The 19,466-nt window shown below is 40.4% G+C and overlaps 1 protein-coding gene across 3 annotated transcripts in view; it reads left to right on the forward strand.

Moving 5' to 3' along the window:
- The window catches only part of TENM1 (teneurin transmembrane protein 1), a 548,130-nt gene that overhangs the window by 412,444 nt on the left and 116,220 nt on the right, over positions 1-19,466 (forward strand). For all 3 annotated transcript variants that reach the window (XM_021685960.1, XM_021685969.1, XM_021685964.1), the window contains exons 17-18: positions 3,564-3,825; positions 6,100-6,367. In XM_021685960.1, coding sequence (XP_021541635.1) covers positions 3,564-3,825; positions 6,100-6,367 — 530 coding nt within the window. The remainder of the gene's footprint in view (positions 1-3,563; positions 3,826-6,099; positions 6,368-19,466) is intronic.

Raw genomic sequence — 19,466 nt, forward strand, 5'->3', positions numbered from 1 at the left:
CTGCCCCCCTTGCCTGTAGTTCCCACCAATGGCATCACTGCTTTGGGTTAAGCTGTTGACTCTAAAAGTCCCAGTTAAATGCAAATATGTTGTGTGGGATGTAGAACTAATTACCCCCATTATCATCCATTTGCACAAGTTAATTGACAACTTTCCCTAGAGAACCAAGAAAAGTCTAGGTCATGGGACCAAAGTGATGTATGAAAAGCAGGAGGAAGGATGGCAGTGGAAGAATGAGCCCTCTTAAAGTAAGAAGACATGAGACATGCAGATTGGGAGAGGCCAAAGTAGCAGAATAGAAGAAAAATGCAATTCTAAAGGAAAATGAATATGTATGAGTATCCACTGTTTGCCAGGCATTTTCATAGGTGTTGATCTGTGTCATCCTCACAACAGCTTTATGAGATAGGAAGCATTGTTATCATCTTCCCCATTTGGCAGATGAGAAAATGTATCCAAATTAACATAGCTAATAAGGGTCGAGCCCAGAATTTGAACCCAAGTAATCTGGCTCATATCTTCTATGATTAGCCACCTTCAACTTAGATTATATAACAGGTGCTCAGGAAAGTTTTGAAAGAGAACTTTTTATATTATAGTTCAGTTAGTGATAAGCACAACAGGTGAAGTGCTGACCTTCTTAGAAGATTCTTGAGAAGCATTAAAGGTCTCAGGAACTTTGTTTGGAAGACTTTAGAAAATGAAACAGGGAATTCCCTCTGATTCCCCTCAAATCAAGAGTTTGTGGATTTATGGATACCGTAAGGCAGAAATAAGCATTTTGCATTGGCCTCAATAGTCTTCCATCTATGGTTAGGACTGGTCTGACTTATTATGGATTGACAAGTCTCCAGACAAATAGGTCCTCTCCCTTGGGTCTTTTGTACTCACTATCATATGATTTGATAAACTGTTCTTAATGACCCGTGCCAATGGAGATCATTTGTGGTGGGGAAAATCCCAAAGAATTAATGATCCATGGAACGTGCAATTTGGCATTGGAATGATTAGATGGAATTTTGACCACAGAGCCACCTTCCACCTCTGTGGCAATTAATGAGTCAGTCTGTGTTTACTGTATATACTAGCTAGATGTTGGTAAGTCAAAAGTCTACTGGCTAGATGGGAAGAGGAAAAAATCAGGTTTCTCCAGAGAAACAGAACCTGTGTGTGTATATGTGTGTACATGCATACGTATAAATGTATACATGAGAGAGAGAAAGAGAGATTTCAAGAACTGGCTTATGTGATTGTGGGGTTGGCAAGTTCAAACCTGTAGAGACTGGTAAACTGCAATCTCTTGGGAAGGAGTTGATGCTACCTCTGCAGTCTTGAAACAGAATTCCTTCTTCCTCAGAGAAACTTCAGTTTTGCTCTTAAGGTCTTTCAACTAATTGCATGAGGCCCTCCCACATTATCAAGGGTAATCTCCTTTACTTAAGGTCAACTAAGTGTAGATATTAACCACATCCACAGAATGCCTCCACAGCAACACCTGGATTAGTGTCTGAATAACTAACTGGGTACTATAGCCCCGCCACATTGACAGATAAAAGTAAACCATCACAGGAAACCTAGGGGAAGTTCTCAGAAGAATTTAAAAATCAGTATCTGCTTATGGAGATCATCAAAAGCTGGCCTACAGTTCATTTGGACTACAAGAGGATTACATCTGTAAATGTAATAAAAGCCAAGGATCAGATTTGAGAAGTTAACATTTGTTGAGTCCTTGACCCTTAAGTCTCTCTCTTATTTACTCATTAGCAGTAGCAGCTGAGTGATAGATCATATTAGCCCTATTTTACTAATGAGAAAGCAGAAATTCATGGAGGTTAAATAACTAGCCCAAAGACACAAAGTTAACATGGCAGAGCTGGGATTCGAACCCAGGTGTGTATGAAGCCAAAACCCCATTCTTTCTACAAAACAAGATGCCTGCCCTGTCTGCTTAATCTTTCTAGAAGTAGAGAATAATTCCCAGGTACGTGTTTTTGTTTGGATAGTTTGTGTATGTGTGCATTTGTTTTTGTTTTCAAATAAATAAGCACTTCAGTTTTAAAGAGGCAAGAGCCAAGGTTTGGGCAAAGCAAACTTGCCCAAGGACATGGAGGTAAGTCAACATAGAATGTGAACTAGAGGAAAGGTCTCTTGACAAGTAGTGTAGGATTTTCCCCACCACACTTGCCTTAAACTGCTTCTGTATTATAATGAATTCAGCCTGCCTTAAATCATAAGCCATTTGGGTGGTTTTTTTTTTTAATTTCAAACCTAGATTATTTTCTATAACTATTGTAGTTCTTCAAACTCTCTTTTTGGAAACTGCCTTATCATTACAGCCACTTGACTGAAAAAGTAACAATAAAAACACAGTATTAGCCATCCTTTGTTACTGCCCATTTATCTTTATCTGGAAGATTTCTGCAACAAGACATGATAGGCAATATTATAACAAATATAATAAATGTCATATGAAGGGAGTGGTGAGATATCCATAATTAAGTCTGATTCCCTATTAGGGCATTCTATCATTAAAAAAGTGTTTTACAAACATCTCTTTTAATGCAGGGAATTGCTTGCATCTCTCTCCTGTGGATTTAAGTTGCTCTGAATATTAAGGAGCATCATATTGCCCTTTACCCATTTTTATGATATAATAGTAATAATTTATCATTATCTTACTTTTACATAGTATTTTATGCTTTTTGAATGCTTTCAAGTACATTATCTCAAAGACATCATTATGCTTACAAGAGAAGTAAGGTAGAATCATCTAGTGCAGAATGAACTGAAATCTGAGTCTGTTATGCTCCAATGCAAGAGTAATGTCAGATACCACATCAAGTGATGGACAGAATTGGCTTACAGGAGAGGTAGTCTTGCTTTGTCAGAGATATGGAAGGTGTTGTCAGCGGAGATGGATAGGGTCCATTACAGGCTGTCTTACAAAAGGAAACCAAGAGGCATTCTAGACAGAACCAGAAATCATAAATGTAGACTTCAAGTAGAATCAGGAGCCAAAGTGGGCAGGCAGATGTGGAGGGTTCAGGCATGGTATTGTTCAAGCAAATTTCACTGAACAGCTTTCCTCTGCTGCTATCTTTCTCCAAATGCCATCTCAAAGACACCACCAGATTTCTGACACTATGTTTGTGACTCCGAACAAGATAGTTAACCTTTTGGCTCTTTACTTTTCTTGAGTTACATTATAGTAATTTTTTTGAGGATGAATAATGTATTATATTAAAGACACTGCTGAATGTTATGTGATAAGATATGGCTTTGCAGAAATACATGCAGTGATTTTGTTTAAGATAGTATTAAAATTGGTTTACAAATTCGGGGTGAATATCAACTGGTGATGGGGAGTTTTTTCTCAAAAGTCTACTGGCTAGTGAAAAGAAATCATCCATATATTTAGCTAGAGGGAATTTATAAAACAGAAATACGAATGGATGGAGTTGAGTCCCAAAGGAAGGAAAGTGCACTAAAATTACCTATTTTTTTAACTTGAACTTTATTTTGGTTGTTCATTTGGTAGAAACTATCATATTTTTCCTTCTCAGCTTTGACCTCGTAGCCATTGGCGGTATTTCCGTCATCTTAATTTTTGACCGATCACCTTTCCTGTCTGAGAAGAGGACACTCTGGTTACCTTGGAATCAGTTCATTGTGGTAGAGAAAGTAACCATGCAGAGAGTTGTATCAGACCCACCATCCTGCGACATCTCCAACTTTATCAGCCCAAACCCTATTGTGCTTCCTTCACCACTCACATCATTTGGAGGTTCCTGTCCAGAGAGGGGAACTATTGTTCCTGAGCTGCAGGTGGGTACATTGGCCTTTGGATGTATAAAATCATAGTATCATGGAGTGGTCCATGGCGTATAATGGCTGGATTCCTTTTCTTGGTATTTCTGCCAGCCCCATAATGGGCTGCCCTTCATTTATCAAGAGAAGCCTTCAAATGTAATCTCTCTGGCACACATTTGCAAAGTGATTGGCCAGGGCTATAGGGTGCTATCTGTGGCCATAGAACAAAGCAAAATGAACTAGCTGTCATGAGAATTAAGCCCCAAACCTTGACCTAATGAACACTGTGCTCTAAAGAACAAAGCTAGCTAGCTAGCTCAATAGTGGTAACAGTATAATCAATGAGGTGGGACCGTCTATGGTTCTGAAATTAAAACTCCTTAAGAAATCTAGTTTCCTTCCATTGTCTAGTTTGTATCCATTGTCATTGTTCTTAGACGTCATGACAACGCCTCTTGTCTAGCTGTGTTTGGCAAAGGTAGTTTTCAAGCGTATGGGTTTTGTTTAAAGCTTTGCTTTTGAGTGTTCAAGCTTTATATGTCAGAGCGAGACACATTTTTGAACCTTGGTATTTTATAGTTCCTGAGAATTTTTCTTTATTGAGCCTTCAATATTTTCATTTCAATATTAAGCCATTCAAACATCTATAGTATAATTTCCTCATCACATTATAGAAACATTTTAATGATAGTTAAATGCAGAAGCTACCAAAATGGACACAAGTCGCACAGATTCAGAATTCAAGAAGTATACTCGAGAGGAAGTAAATGGACATTCTGAGACTGAATTGGTTTTTCTTCCATCACAACATTCCCAGTAGCTGTTAGGAATGCCCGGAGGATACCACCTGTGAAAGACTCACAAAAAAATAGTGCCCTGCTGGAAAAGGAGTCCGAGTTGCCCCTCCTCTCTTTTCCATTGGTTTTCCTTAGAAAGGAAGAAAAAACAAGACCATATCTACTGAGTGCATTGAACTGATACACCAGTCTCTGTATACTTGTCATTAGGAAGTATGGGTTTATTTTAGCACTGAAGTTTTCAAACTGCTCTAGCAGTGCGTATTTCCATAGGGAAATAAAATACTAAGGTGGTAAGTGTCCCGCTGGCCTTCACTAACGTACTTCTGCCACCACCTAAGGAGACAAAGCCATTGGACAGCTCAGGTATCAACTAGCTAATGTAGAGGAAGGAAAATCAGGCAAAGAATAGACAAAAGCAGTTTGTGTCCCCAAAAAAAGAATGACCAGAAATCCTGGATAATATGAGATACCATGTATCTAACAACCTGTCCTACTACGTGCACTTGTTTGGAAAAGGGACAAGGGACAAGGTACTGAGCTAAAAATGAGTGAGGGCACAAAAATATCCACACTATTCATGTCACCTTAAAAGTACTGAATAGGCTCTTTCTTTGGCTGAGTTTTGAAAATTGAAAGTCATGGAACACAAGATTCAGTTTTAGTGACCACTTTTGGTGGTTTAACTCCATCTTTGCAAATAAACAAATAAGTAATAGCAATTAATTAAGGAAGCCAAGTGGTAGTAGTTTCATTCTGGGACCAGCGTTTAGTATAAAATGTGCACAGGAGTTAATGGGAGTTATTTGCTTCTCAGTCTACAGGTGTCAACTTGGAAAAACTTATTCCCAGCTATTGGTATATTGAAACACAGAGAAATATGTAAGCAAAATTTGATTGAAAAATTGACCCTCGAGGTCATTCCCAAGGTCCAAAGAAGACAAGTTTGATTGCATCAGTAAAGATTAATTCTAGAGAAACCATAATCTCTGTCATAAAATATCACTTTGCTGAGCCTGTTTCTGAAGTCCTTCCTCCTAGAGAGCCTGGCCTGAATAAGGATTACAGCAGTGGTTTTGTGATATATGACAACACACCAAACAAGATTTTGTGTATGTATATATAAGAAAAAGACCCCTCAGTGGAGTCCAGAGCACTGAAAGGCCTGACATCCAACAGTGTGATCTTTTCCAACTCCTACCAAGCAATTTTTGGAACACTGTTGAAAAACGAAAACTGTTCTTTTCACAGTCTTTCCTGGCAGGGAAAAGAGGAGCTCAGTCCTCAGGGTTGGTTGGATGTCTTGTCCCCATGCGGATTGAGTGCAAAATTCAAAACCTATGGCCACACAGCCTCACCAAGATTCTTGCCTGGGCGTCCACAGGATCCCTTTAACCTCTCTCCTTTGGTGTGTCTCTAAGACAAGAAAGCATGCAGTGTCTTCCTCTACCCATGACCACCAATAGAGCCCATCTGGCTTTTTGTCTTTCAGGTTGTACAGGAGGAGATCCCCATTCCTTCCAGCTTTGTGAGGCTGAGTTACCTGAGCAGCCGCACCCCTGGGTATAAAACCCTCCTCCGGATCCTTCTGACACATTCGACCATTCCTATGGGAATGATAAAAGTACACCTCACGGTAGCTGTGGAAGGGCGACTCACGCAGAAGTGGTTTCCTGCTGCAATTAATCTCATCTACACATTTGCTTGGAACAAGACTGACATCTATGGTCAGAAGGTTTGGGGCCTGGCAGAGGCTTTGGGTATGTTGAACTAATTCTATGTAAATAGCAGCATTATATTCACCAAACAGAAAATACTAGTTGCATACTAATTTGTATGTGGAATAATTATGTACCAAAACATTATGGTTTTCTTTTATTTAAAGGATCTAAGGCATTTTTTCATTCAAACCACTCTCTTTGGACCTATTCAGAGTTCCCTTTTGACAGATTTTTGCTTCAAAACTAGTTTAGTTCTCCTCTCAAGACGGCTGCGTGCTAGTGTCGTCCCATACTATCTGACTTGTAACTGTCGCCAGAGCTGAATATTGCCTTCTAACTGTGACCTTTGGTGTGTCGTTCTTTAGGCCATGTTTTTGGGTTTGACATTTAGACTGTCATTTCCACTTAGAGACTACAAAATTTTAACTTACAGGCATCTCCACTTATTATCTCTTCTGTCTAAGATAGTTAGACTCCATTAACTTGTTACTTCAGTAGGTTAAATGCAAAAAAAAAAAAAAAAAATCATCGCACCTTCCTAGTCTTTGATTTTCTGTTATTTCAAGACTCTAAAACCTAGAATCTTAGAGATAGTAGGGACCTTTGGAGGTCCTTTGGGCCTATGGTTCTCAGATACTTAATTCAGTCAGACAAATGACATTTAAAAAAATTAGACTGAAACAGATTTGCCAGCTTTTTATTTTGCCAAGCAAGAATATCTTAAAAAGAAAGGAAAAAAAAAAACCTGCTACCATCTACTACTCACCTACCACTACCGTAATTTCATCAAGGAGAGGGATATCTAACATCAGAAAAGGGAGTATTCTGTCTTTAAAAAATGACAGTAAGCAATCTAATACTGATGCTCAGAGAGAGACAGACAGACAGCAATGTCTTTTTTTCCCTCTCACCCTGTAGAAGACAGTGAAAACTTCCTAACGGACCTGACACAGGTGTGTGGAGTCACAGCTGGGAGCCATTGATTCTTCTGCCTTCAGGCACTATCTCATGGAAACCACCTTGGACAGAGGAGAAGACTATTTTTAAAGTTCTCCAGAGGAGATGTTTTCATATTCTCCCTTGGAAGTGTCTATCATGGAATAACTCCCATGTAACTGACATATATCTTTTAGACTTTGGTGTGTCAGTTTCCTCCCTTTCTTTCCAGAGGATAACTAATAGAGGGCGGGGAAACAAAAACTGGTGACTTTTCTTTGCCCAAGAGATCCTCATATATTTAAATAATTAACTCATCTCGGCTGGACTTTATTAGAAGGCAAGAAACATAGAGTGGTTCAGATTTCCTCAGTTAGTGAGGAGTTATTGTAAAGACATGGGAAAGTAAGAAAGAACAGGAAAAGGCATCAGCAAGCTACAGCCTTGCTGAAGACACATTGTAGTTCTAGGAAGCCAATGTCTGCTCTGTTAACTTACCAACAGTTCCAGTTGTCCCCTCTGCAGCCAGAGGCCACTGCCACCTTCCATGGTGACTCGGCTACACTGATGCCTGAACTCATCCCTTCTCCCTTATTTGGTGACTTGCTCTGTACCATGCATCCAGATTCCTCTTAGAATATCGGATTGTGTCAGCCATAGGGTAAACACCCTAAGCAGAGCTCTACCATTAGGCTAACTACCATTGAGGTTGTTGGCCAGCCTATGGACTCCTGCTCGATCCCTATTTCAGTGAGTGTAGTGGTTAAGAGAACAACTCTGGAGCCAGACCCCCTCCATGGGGTCAAATCATCACTTGTCTACTTACTAGCTATGAAATATTGGGTCCATGAGTTAATCTCCAGGTGCCACAGTTTCTCCATCTATAAAATGGGTATCATAAAGAGAATGCTACTCATAGGTTATTATAATAGGAGGATTAAATGAGGTAAATAATGCAAAGTGCTTCACACACGGTAAGCACTCAACAGATATTCAGTACTGGTAGTGTTTTTGCAGTTCTGCTGGTGGCCAGAATATTGGGATCACAAGGTATAAAGGTATAAAGCATGGAGCCTACGCAGGAATTTGTTGTCTCAGCTTCTCTAAGTAGGGAACTAGGTATAGCAGGTAAGCACTCAGTTATTCTCCATTTTCCCTCCTTGCCACACACACACGCACACGCAAACGCACACGCACATGCACATTCTCTCCTCTGCCCTTCTCTGGGCTATGAGAGGCTGGCTTCTAGGGACCTCATTGCCTGGACTCATTCACTGTCTGGCTTCCCATTTGATGTGGTCAATGGGTAGCACCATCTGGGGACTGCAGGGTGGAAGGAGAAGGAGGTCAGGGTATTTACCCCTTTCCCTGCCTCATTGCAGTTCTGGCAACAATTACATTAGAAGATGGCGGCTCCTGTCCGGTAGCCCCTCCTCCACACCCGCAGGCTCTCTGGTCTGTATCGTCATTCCCTCCCTTTGGCCCTGCGAACCCAGGAGGCTTCTCAATGTTGCCAGTCCCTGAGTGGGTCACCATCCCTTGTCGATTCCCTTCACCCTGCTTGTGCTCCTGTAAATAGCCGCTTCATCTGACTCTCTGTGTGAACACTTGAGTGTGATGTGTGATTCCTGCTGGGACCTTGACTGGTGCACACTGAAACCTCATGTTCTCTCCGGGATATTATCCTAAAGCCTTTGCTTCCCTAAGATAACCCAAAATTCCTCTAACTTTTCTCCATAGGGCTTTGTTTTCCAATTCCTTATTACCCTCCACAGAACCCCTGCTGGCTCATTGACTTTTTTGCTTGTTTGTTTTTACTTTTTTCTTAAGTTGTGATACTTAGCAGTTTACCCAGTACTCTCATGAAGAGCTGACCAAGACAATGTCTAGCAGCCATTTCTTGCTAGGGTTCACATAAATGGAATTCAACCTTACTTTTTTAAATAGTGGCTTTATTGAGATATAATTCACATACCACAAAGTTCACCCGTTTAAAGTGTGCAATTGAGTGATTTTTAGTATTTTCACAGTGTTGTACAACTATTAGCAATATCTAATTCCAGAACATTCTCAGCATCACCCCACAAAGTAGCACCCCACACATGCTAGCAGTCACTCTCCACTCCTCCCTCCCCTCCAGGCCCTGACAACCACCAATCACCTTTCTGTCTTTATGGAGCTAACTCTTCTGAATATTTCAAACAAATAGAATCATCCAATATGCAGTCTTTCATATCTGGCTTCTTTCTCTTGGCATAATGTTTCTAAAGCTCATCCATGTCAAAGCATGTATCAGTGTTTCATTCCTTTCTATGGAATGGACTGAAGAATATTCTGTTGCATGGATACCACATTTTGTTTGTTCATTCATCAACTGATGGCCATTTGGGATGCTTTACACCTTTTGGATATCGTGAGTGGTGCTGCTATGAACATTCATATACAAGTATTTCTTTGAATATGTTTTCAGTTCTCGGGGGAATATACCTAGGAATAGAACTGTTGGATCATATGGTAATTCTGTGTTTGACTTGTTGAGAAACCACCAAACTGCTTTCCATGGTGTCTGCACCATTATATCAACCTTACTTTATGCATAAAATGTGTTACTTCTCTTTCTTTTAAATACCTCCAGTGCTAAAGATTCTAAAATTTTCTTCTTGGGGCGCCTGGGTGGCTCAGTCATTAAGCATCTCCCTTCAGCTCAGGTCATGATCCCAGGGTCCTGGGATCGAGCCCCACATCAGGCTCTCTGCTCGGCAGGAAGCCTGCTTCTCCCTCTCCCACTCCCCCTGCTTGTGTTCCTGCTCTCGCCGTGTCTCTCTCTGTCAAATAAATAAATAAAATCTCTAAAAAACATAAAAAAATAAAATTTTCTTCTTTGTTGTAGTTAAGCACTCTTAATGACTTAGCCTCTAATATGCCCATGGATTATTGAATAAACAACTAAAACATAAAGAAAAGCAAAGACTTTCTAGTATACACACCAGTGGTGAAGCCTCCATTCCTACTGTTTGCCAATGGGTATTGGTTTACTTTCTATTTTTACAATCATATTCCTGATCAAAACTTCCTGAAGCATTCTAACTATAAAATGGCCTTAATTAAAGTGCTAAAATATATGTTGTTAGTTCATTTTTAAGGCTAATTAACAGTAACAAAAACAAAAGAAAATTGATCTACCCAGAAATATCCAGAGAGAGGGAAAAAAGTATTACTTGTGGTATTTTATGTGCACTTAAAGGACATAATATTTTTTTAGGGTAGAGAAAGAACACTGGCAAAGATCTCAAACAAAATAGCCAAAATAATTTCAAGCATAGTGCCTAAAATGGAATATGGATTATTTACCTTATAGGAAATGTCCTTGATAATCTTGGTTAAAGGGATTTTTTATTTACTACCTAGTCTCCATTTCCATATACATGGAGACTAAGAGAATTTCTTTTTTTTTTTTTTTTTTTTTTTTTTTTTTTTAAAGATTTTATTTATTTATTTGAGAGAGAGAATGAGAGAGAGCACATGAGAGGGGGGAGGGTCAGAGAGAGAAGCAGGCTCCTCGCCGAGCAGGGAGCCCGATGCGGGACTCGATCCCGGGACTCCAGGATCATGACCTGAGCCGAAGGCAGTCGCTTAACCGACTGAGCCACCCAGGCGCCCCGACTAAGAGAATTTCTTGACAGTGGTAAAACTTTAGAGCAGGTGTTAGAATGAAGTTGGAGAATCTAATTCCCTGCAGTTGGATTGTGAGCACCTTATGAACACAACAGACAATAAATAGTGGAGACAAAGGGATCAAGGATGTGGCCACTGAGCTCATACCTTAATAGGGGATGACTGAATCTAAACAAACAAGGAAGAAAAGATTTAGTTGTACTCCTGCCCATATTTTATAATTGCTTAACTAATGTGAGAAGAAACAGACTACATTTTGCCCCAGATATTAACAATGGTGTTATATATGTCACTTCTCAGGTTTGCTTCAGATTCAGAAGTCCTAGTATAGTCTTGTGGCAGGCCGAATAATGACCACCACTCCCCAAAAATGTTCATCCCTGGAATCGGTGAATGTATTCTTTTACATGGCAAAAGAGAATTAAGGTTACAAATGGAATTAAGGTTGCTGATCACCTGACCTTGAGATGGGACAATTATTCTGGATTATCCAGGTGGGCCTGATGTCATCACAAGTGTCCTTAAAAGTGGAAGATGGAGTCAGAAGGGGAGGTCAGAGTTAGAGGAAGGTATAACTATAGAAAAAAGGCACATCAGGGTCAAATATTGCTGGCCTTGAAGATGGGGGAAGGGAGCCAAGAAACAAGGATATTGGTGGCCTCTAGAAGCTGGAAAAGGCAAGGAAATGGATTCTCCGTTAGAACCTCTGGAAGGAATGCAGCCTGCTGACACCTTGATTTTAGCTCAGTGAGACCCATTTCAGACTTCTTACCTCCTTAACTGTAAGATGATAAATCTGTCTCATTCGAAGCCTTTGTGTTTGTGGTAATTTGTTACAACAGTAATAGGGAACAAACCTTGACCAATATTCCTACAGTCCCAGTTATAGCAAGGATTTGGGTTCAAATTCTGGCTGGAAAGTTCTCCCACTCTTATTTCCTTTTCAGGCCAGTTAAATATGAACCTCTGTCCCACCCATTTCTGGGTGATGGAGAAAGAGGAGATCAGCTTTAAACATGCTGAATTTGAAGTAATGGTGAATATCTAAATTGAAATGCCCACTTAGTTTGAAATGTTGGACTCTTGTTTCCCACATAGCTCAGCTGTGGGGAATTGGTGGCATCCCTAAGGGCTAGGGTGTCTCAAAAGAAGAATGGAGGGTTGAGGGACAGCCACAGTGAGAAAGGAGTGCTTGAGATCCTAGAGTATCCCACCATTTTTTTTTTTTTTGCAATGCAACAGATTTCACAAGTGGAAGAACAATACCAGAGTGAATAAATTATCAACAGAGATAGTGTGAACTACTTCCTTGGCAAAGTATCAATGGCAACTGATAAGATTGATTAATCCAAGTACACTATTGATCAAGTAGAAGAAGAGTAAAATCACTCCCAGGGTTGCGGTACAAAACCCAGAATCACTAGTTCATCCGGCTTAAAGATTTTGTTGTCTGATACACAGACAAGACTCCCCTGCTAAAAAAAACTCCATCTGTGCATTTGAAATAATTTGGCCCTAGCACTTGATTCTCTAACTCTAAATAAGGTATGATGTCTGGAAATCGTTGTATATTATTTAGTTTCTTTCCCAACTCTGCCACTTGCAAAACAATGTAAAAAAAATCATTATTGTTAAGTTCACAGTGCTGTTAAAATTCTAGAGACGGCTTATTTAATTTGACAAACTGGCTTGTTCAGGGGCTCTGATCTGCATCCATTATATGAATTTTGTCGAAATAATTCCCTATGTCCGCCTGGGTCTGCATACATTATCAATATGTAATAATGCATTCTGCCCGGTCTTCATTTTAATTAAATTAAATCACAGCGGTTTGGAGTCCTAGAAGTTCAGGAAATCAGCCATCGCCTTTAGTAGCACTGCTATAAACAATTCTATTTTTGTCAAGGTTATTGGCAACAACAATTGCATAATTATTTAGTACAGTAGTTTGGCAAGAAAGAGTGGTGTTGCAGAGAGAACTAGACTTCCTAAAGGTTCACGGTGCATAAGAGTCTGTCTAAATTGTATTAGAGAGAAACAAGGGAACATTAATAGTAATAGGTGCTAAGCTACGGTTGCTTTGTGCACACAAAACATCCTTGAGAATGATGCTTTAGTGTTCATAAATTTCCCTTCAGTAAAACCTGTGCAGGCTGGGCAACCACAAAAATCACAGCCACTGAATATTTTAATAATAAATGGGTAGTGCTTTACAATTTGCAAAGTACTCTCACGTACATTATCTCATTTTAATCCTTGTAACATTCCTGCCTGGTAGGCATAGGGCGGTGTACATGATCTTCGTTCTGCGGAGGGGGAAACTGAGGTTCAGAGAGCATGTGACTTGCCTAAAGCCCTCTACAGAATGGGGATTCAAACTCGGATCTCTGGGTCCTGAGTTCTGCATGCCTTTCCCTGCTGCCTCTCTTCGCTAAATTGACCAACCCACCTTACTGAGCACCCAATTCAACGCCCCAGTGGCTTTCTGTCAAAGAAGCTAGCAGAGATAATAATCTTTCATCATTTCTCTCCACTCATGAATTTATAATCATTAACTGAGAGCGGGGCTGTTTTATCCATTCAGCTTTATAGGCATAACACCAAGGATATGAGTTTTTCAAGGACCTGTGAGAATGTTTGCAACCTGAAAAATAAGTATATTGGCACCGAAATATGAAAAGAAAACCAGAAAATCAACATTGATAAATGTTTAAATAAATGTCTACAAAATGAAGCATTATGTCAGCTTATCAAGTGCTTCTCAATTTTCACACTTGCATATGAAATATGTTTAATGCAGGGTATGGGTTGTGGGTTGTATCCATTTTAATATGTTTGACAAGATGTGAGATAGGACCTCCAGAAGTAAGAGTGCCTGGAGCTTACCAGGATTTTTAAATGACCCTGATATCCTGGTAAGCAATGGTCCATGCCCATTTCAAACTGCTGGTCACACCCATTAGTAGATTATGAAATCTGTTTGGTGAGTCGACCAGTATTTTTTTAATGGAATAAAATGGAATGGAATGGAATGACATAGAACAAAAGTGAACAGAATAGAAAATATCAGAAGGTAAAGCTATTAGGAGAGCATTGTTTTGGAAAACTTGGCTTCAATTACACGTGTGTGTGTGTGTGTGTGTGTGTGTGTATGTGTGTCTCTCCCTATGTGTATGCTGGGTCACAAATGACTTTCAGGCATAAAAATTTGAAAGCCATTGGTAAGATGACAGAGTCAAGAGACAGAAAACTTAAATGATTTTCCAAATCATATGTCCTATTTTCCAAGTCAGCATTTATGATTGTTTTGCCTTCCAGTTCCCTCTCCCAACCCATTCTAGAGCAGGATGCAGGTATCTCTCTAAGATTGGGAGACCATCTAATTTATCATTCAAACCAAGATACTTTTGAGAACAAAAGGGGATGCTGTTCATAATTACATCACGACAACAACATAACTGGGTGCTGTTTTTGGCCAAGCAGAATACAGGGTACTTCTCCTTCAAGGCTAGGCCTGGCCTCCCTCCAATCCTTATCTCTTTAATTCAGAGCAAATGAAACATCATTTATTTAGCACTTCTGAACTGTGGGTCTTGCCCTTTATAGCTGTGATTGAGCATAGCGGGAAGAAGCACTTGCTTATGAGTCAGTGGGTTTAGCTCTGGTTCTGCCATTTACTAGCCAGATGAACTTGAACTAGTCACTCTACCTCTCTGGCTCTATCATTTCATCTATCAAGTGGGAGTAAATACATCTGCCTCATAGGTTTTTGTGAGTCTTCAAATTAGGTAATATGCAAAAAAATGTATTTAACTGTTGTGTGTTATACAAATGTAAGGTGAAATTATTTTTGTGATAGTTATTAAAGAGGCCATGGATGAAAGTTCCAAAAGATAGGTAACCCTTTGGTGTCTGGCCTCTCTCAGATGACAAATTATCCTACCCTGTGAATCACCGGCATGGCACATAGAGCAGCTTAGTAAAGGTTTGCTGAGTCATTAAATAACAGCCTCCTTCTTTCCTAAAACCTCTCCCAAGAAAAATGCCTAAGTACTGCTAGAGGATAGTAATCTTTTGTCTTAACTCGCACTGGGAGGGGGAAGGGGTTGTTCGTCATTTGTTTTTGATACACTAGAGAGAAACCCACCCTCTAGCCACCCTAACCTTTTTTAAATCTCTCAGAGATACCAAACCTCAAGGCCTTGCACACATGCTGCTCTCTCTAGAATGCTCTTCCCTATACTTCATAAGATAAACCCCCTTCTTCATAAAGAGGCTTTTCCTTGTTTCTCCATTCCACCTTAAATTCTCTTGTTACACTCGCTACTAATACACTTCATTTTCCCATCATAACATTTATCACTCTGTGTGTGTGTGTGTGTGTGTGTGTGTGGTTTTTGTTTTAGATTTTGTCCTCCCACTAGAATGTGAGCTTCATGTGTCGTGGGGGAGGGAATCAGCGAGGGGAGGGGGGACATTCTGTCTTGTTCTGTGTTTTTCATCCTCATATCTCTAGTTCCTAACAACAAGAGATACCCATTAAATACTGCATATTTGTTTAATGAACAAACAAATGAACAAGGGCAGAGGCTAAAATGAACCCCTTAGCCTTGCCTATGTAGTGGGATGACGTGCCTCCAAGGGAGAGGAGAGCTGTGTCCAGGTACACTAAGGCACTCACAAATGTGAGTGTGAGCCAGAACATCGTCCTACCTTCATGGCACCTAGGTCATCCACGTTCTGGGTTCACTTCTACACAGCAAGGCTCGAACAGAGCAGCCAGGAAAAAAAAAAATCTCGTTATGTTAGATTTCAGTGTACAGGACCTCTTGTGTGGCTCCCTCACTGCTGGATGCTTTTTACTTTTTCTACTGTCCTTTTTCTTCATCCAACTACCTCACTTGGAGCACTATCATGTCTAAACATTATTTTTGTAAACTGCTAGGGTATCGATCCCAAGTATTACCAAATCAAATCCAGTGATTCATTAAAAATAATAATACATTATAACCAAAGAGTTTTTTTAAAAGATTTATTTGCCAGGGGTGTGGTGGCGTGCAGCAGAGGGAGAGGGAGAGAATCTCAAGCAGATTCCCCACTGAGCATGGAGCCTGACGACCTGAGCCGAAATCAAGAGTCAGACACTTAACCGACTGAGTCACCCAGGCACCCTGAATAGAGTTTATTTTAGGATCACAAAGATGGTTCAACATTGGGAAGCCTATTGCTATAATTCACCACCTTAATAGATTAAAAAAGAAAACTATGTGAATATTTCCATAAGTGCTGAAGAGGCACTTGATAAAAATTCATCACCTGATTCTGGCACTCCTGGTGAGCCAGGAATAATAGATAAATCAACAAAACATTTCAGGCCACTGGGCAATGTGTCAAACTGAGGAACCTCTGGGGTCATCCTATCCTATGATAAATCACCAGAGAATAGGAAAGGGTAGAAGTTCTAAGAGCACATACCTGTTCTCAGTAGATAGCACTGTATCTATATAGTCTTGGTCTACTGTCGCCATGGTCTTCATTTGGTTCCTTCGGTCTCTTGTCTTGGTCGTTACTGTTGTTGTTTTCCATTAATCTATTTTAAAATAATGGGAAATGTTTGTTGTTCTATTTAATGATTCTTTTTGGATAAGAAAGTTTTTATCTTGTTGTTAGTTACCTTTTAAATGTCATGAAATTGTTTTTACATGTTCCTTGAGTTCATGAAGTAACATGTCAGTTTCTCACACTATCAGACTACTTTTACTTATGTATTGCCTTCATAAATGCAACCATTATGGTTTCTGAAGCCTTAGCCTGAGGCTGTTGAAAATCATCTGCTTAATCTTGTCATATTTTGCACATTAGCTTCCTTGCATAACATCTTTACCTTGGCTATTTATTGTCAGTCTCCTATACCAGCCCTTATAGATGAATGTCACAGTCACTGAATTGGATGTCAGGGGCACCGTGGCCCTCAGCCTCTTGTAGTCCCCACATTATACAAATGTTGCTGCTTGGAGAAGTAGAATGAGCATTCAGTTCTTTTGCCCAATGTCCAATGACTTTGGGAGAGCAAGCTGCTCTCTTTCTTTATAAAGCAGTATAATAAAGTCTCCTTCATAAGCCAGTGTCAATATTTGCAAGATGACTAACAGTCAAGTCAAAGGTACGATCCTGTGACCAGAGGACAGAGCCCTCTGCAAATGTAACAGTCCTATCTTGACCATCAATGACTCTTGGTGAAGAAACATCCCATTAACACCTCTGTGTGGAGGTGAGGGAGAAAACACAGGAAGACAGAAAGCCAGACAGAATTAAGGGTGTCACGAGGGAGGCAGTCGCATCGTTTAGAAAATGCATTCTGCTATATTAATGGATCTTTTCTCACCTGCCTTCCCAATATATACGTTCCAGCATGGAACCACTATACCAGCTCCTGGGAAGTATAGTCTGGGACCCCCCCCCCCCCTTCCCCACCTATCTCAGCCCATTGCCAGACCAGTGTGTCTTCTGCAGCTCCTCTGAAATGTTGTTGAATAATGGTTTTTTTCCTTCCTATTACACTCTTCTTCCTCATCCCTACTCCAGAGCGCCAATACTGATTCTGTGGCCTGCACCATGCTATGTTGATGATCAGATGTGATAGGCAACAGGCCGCCCTGGGAAATGGTGGTGGTCCGTTCTGCTCATAGCTGAGACTCAGCTGTCACAGTACCAGGCAGAGTGTAATGTCAGGGCTCAGCATTTTCATTGCCAGCCCCTGAATAGCCCCTCTCCCCCCTATATTTAATTATATGAAAAAGAGCAGGCATTTAGCTCATTACAGTCTGCCTCCAGGAGAGAAGTCTAGGATTGGTAGCTTCTGTATTGGCCAGTTTCCTGTGCATTTGGAGAGTAGCTCAGCTCTGTGGGGTGAAACGTCTGCCTTCTCCTAAACCGACTGCAAATTCTAGGATTATGCTAAAGTGGGCTGCTGTCAGAAAGAAACCTTGCCTTGTTGCTCTGTGCAAGAAGCCACATGCAAAAATACCCCAACACACAGCCATTCTCATTAAAGCTAGTTGAAATTTTGGACAAGTCTTAAGTATAAATTATAAATTTATTAGCTCATAGAGCTTTCTCCCAAGAAAGTAAACCTAATAAAAATTAGAGGGAACTTATTAAGTGGCTGCCTTGTTGCTATTTGCCATGACTAGGGGAAAAAAGTAATATCATTGTGGGGTTTGCAGCCAATGTACTTTTTTGTTGTGGGCTAGAGAGCAACTGAGAGAGCAGATATGAGGTGAAAAGAGTATGTCTCATTACCATTGCAGTGAGAACTCTTTAATTGATACTTTATATAAGCATTTCCTGCCACAGAGTTAGGAGGATCTTTAACTGTTACTGAGAGGGAAAAATCCGGCTCCAAACCACCACTGGAGGTCACCAGGGCACACTACTTATTTGCAAAACTGCATCATCACCTTCCGGAGAAAGGATTCTAGGGGAGCTCACCAGGCTTACAATGTACAAAAAGCAGATCCTGACAATGGTAGGGAAAGAGATGATGGCTTTCAGGGAACTTGTAATTGTCGCTGCAATTATTTATTAATCAAGACTTTTAAATGTTGGCAAGAGAAGCAGAAACCGTGTTATTCAACATACCAACATGGCCCTAAGTATGCTTTCTCACCACCTGATTTTGCCAACATGAGATCCCGTCCTCTCTTCGGCTTTTGGGTTTAATCCCCAACTAGAATCGATCAAACACAATCTTGAAAGAATGCACTTTGGAATCACAGAGTGTTAGAGCTCAAGGGGCGCTATGAAAATTATCTAGTGCAAAAGTCTTTGATCTGAGATCTCTATTTGGATTTCAGGAGGTCAGTGAACCCCTTAGAATTGTATATAAAATTTTGTGTGTCTGCATTTTTCTCTCTTTTTTTTTTAAGATTTTATCTATTTATTTGAGAGAGAGGGAGAGAGAGAGCACGAGCAGGGGAGGGGCAGAGGGAGTTGGAGCAGGAGAAGCAGACTCCCCGCTGAGCAGGGAAGCCTGACTCGGGGCTCGGGCTCTATCCCAGGACCCTGGGATCATGACCTGAGCCACCCAGGCGCCCCTCATTTGCATCTTTCTAGGAAGAAATCTAGGAAGAAGATTCTTAACTTTTATCAAATTCATAATAAAAGTTTCCCTGACCCAAGAGGGTCTAAAAATCATCAATTCTAGTCCATCCTCCCCTCCCCTGGCTTTCTTACCAGAGAAGAACATGATTCTCAGAGATGCAGAATAATTCGCCTGACACCAAACAGCTAGTTAATGGTGGACCCAAAAGTTGAAGTGTTTTGTGACTCTAGCTCTAAAACCAACTCTTTCCACTCTACCAGAGTTGTTTAGCAAGCACTGGGGGCCATGATAAGATATCCAGGAGATTGTTGACAGCAATGATTTGTGCTATGACTGTAACCCAACCTAGAATACCTTTGAGATCCTTTTCCTTCACTGAAATTCTCTGTTTCTATCCACCTTAATAGAGAACAGCATTGACAC

The sequence above is a fragment of the Neomonachus schauinslandi genome, chromosome X (assembly GCF_002201575.2).
Source record: "Neomonachus schauinslandi chromosome X, ASM220157v2, whole genome shotgun sequence".
NCBI lineage: Eukaryota > Metazoa > Chordata > Mammalia > Carnivora > Phocidae > Neomonachus > Neomonachus schauinslandi.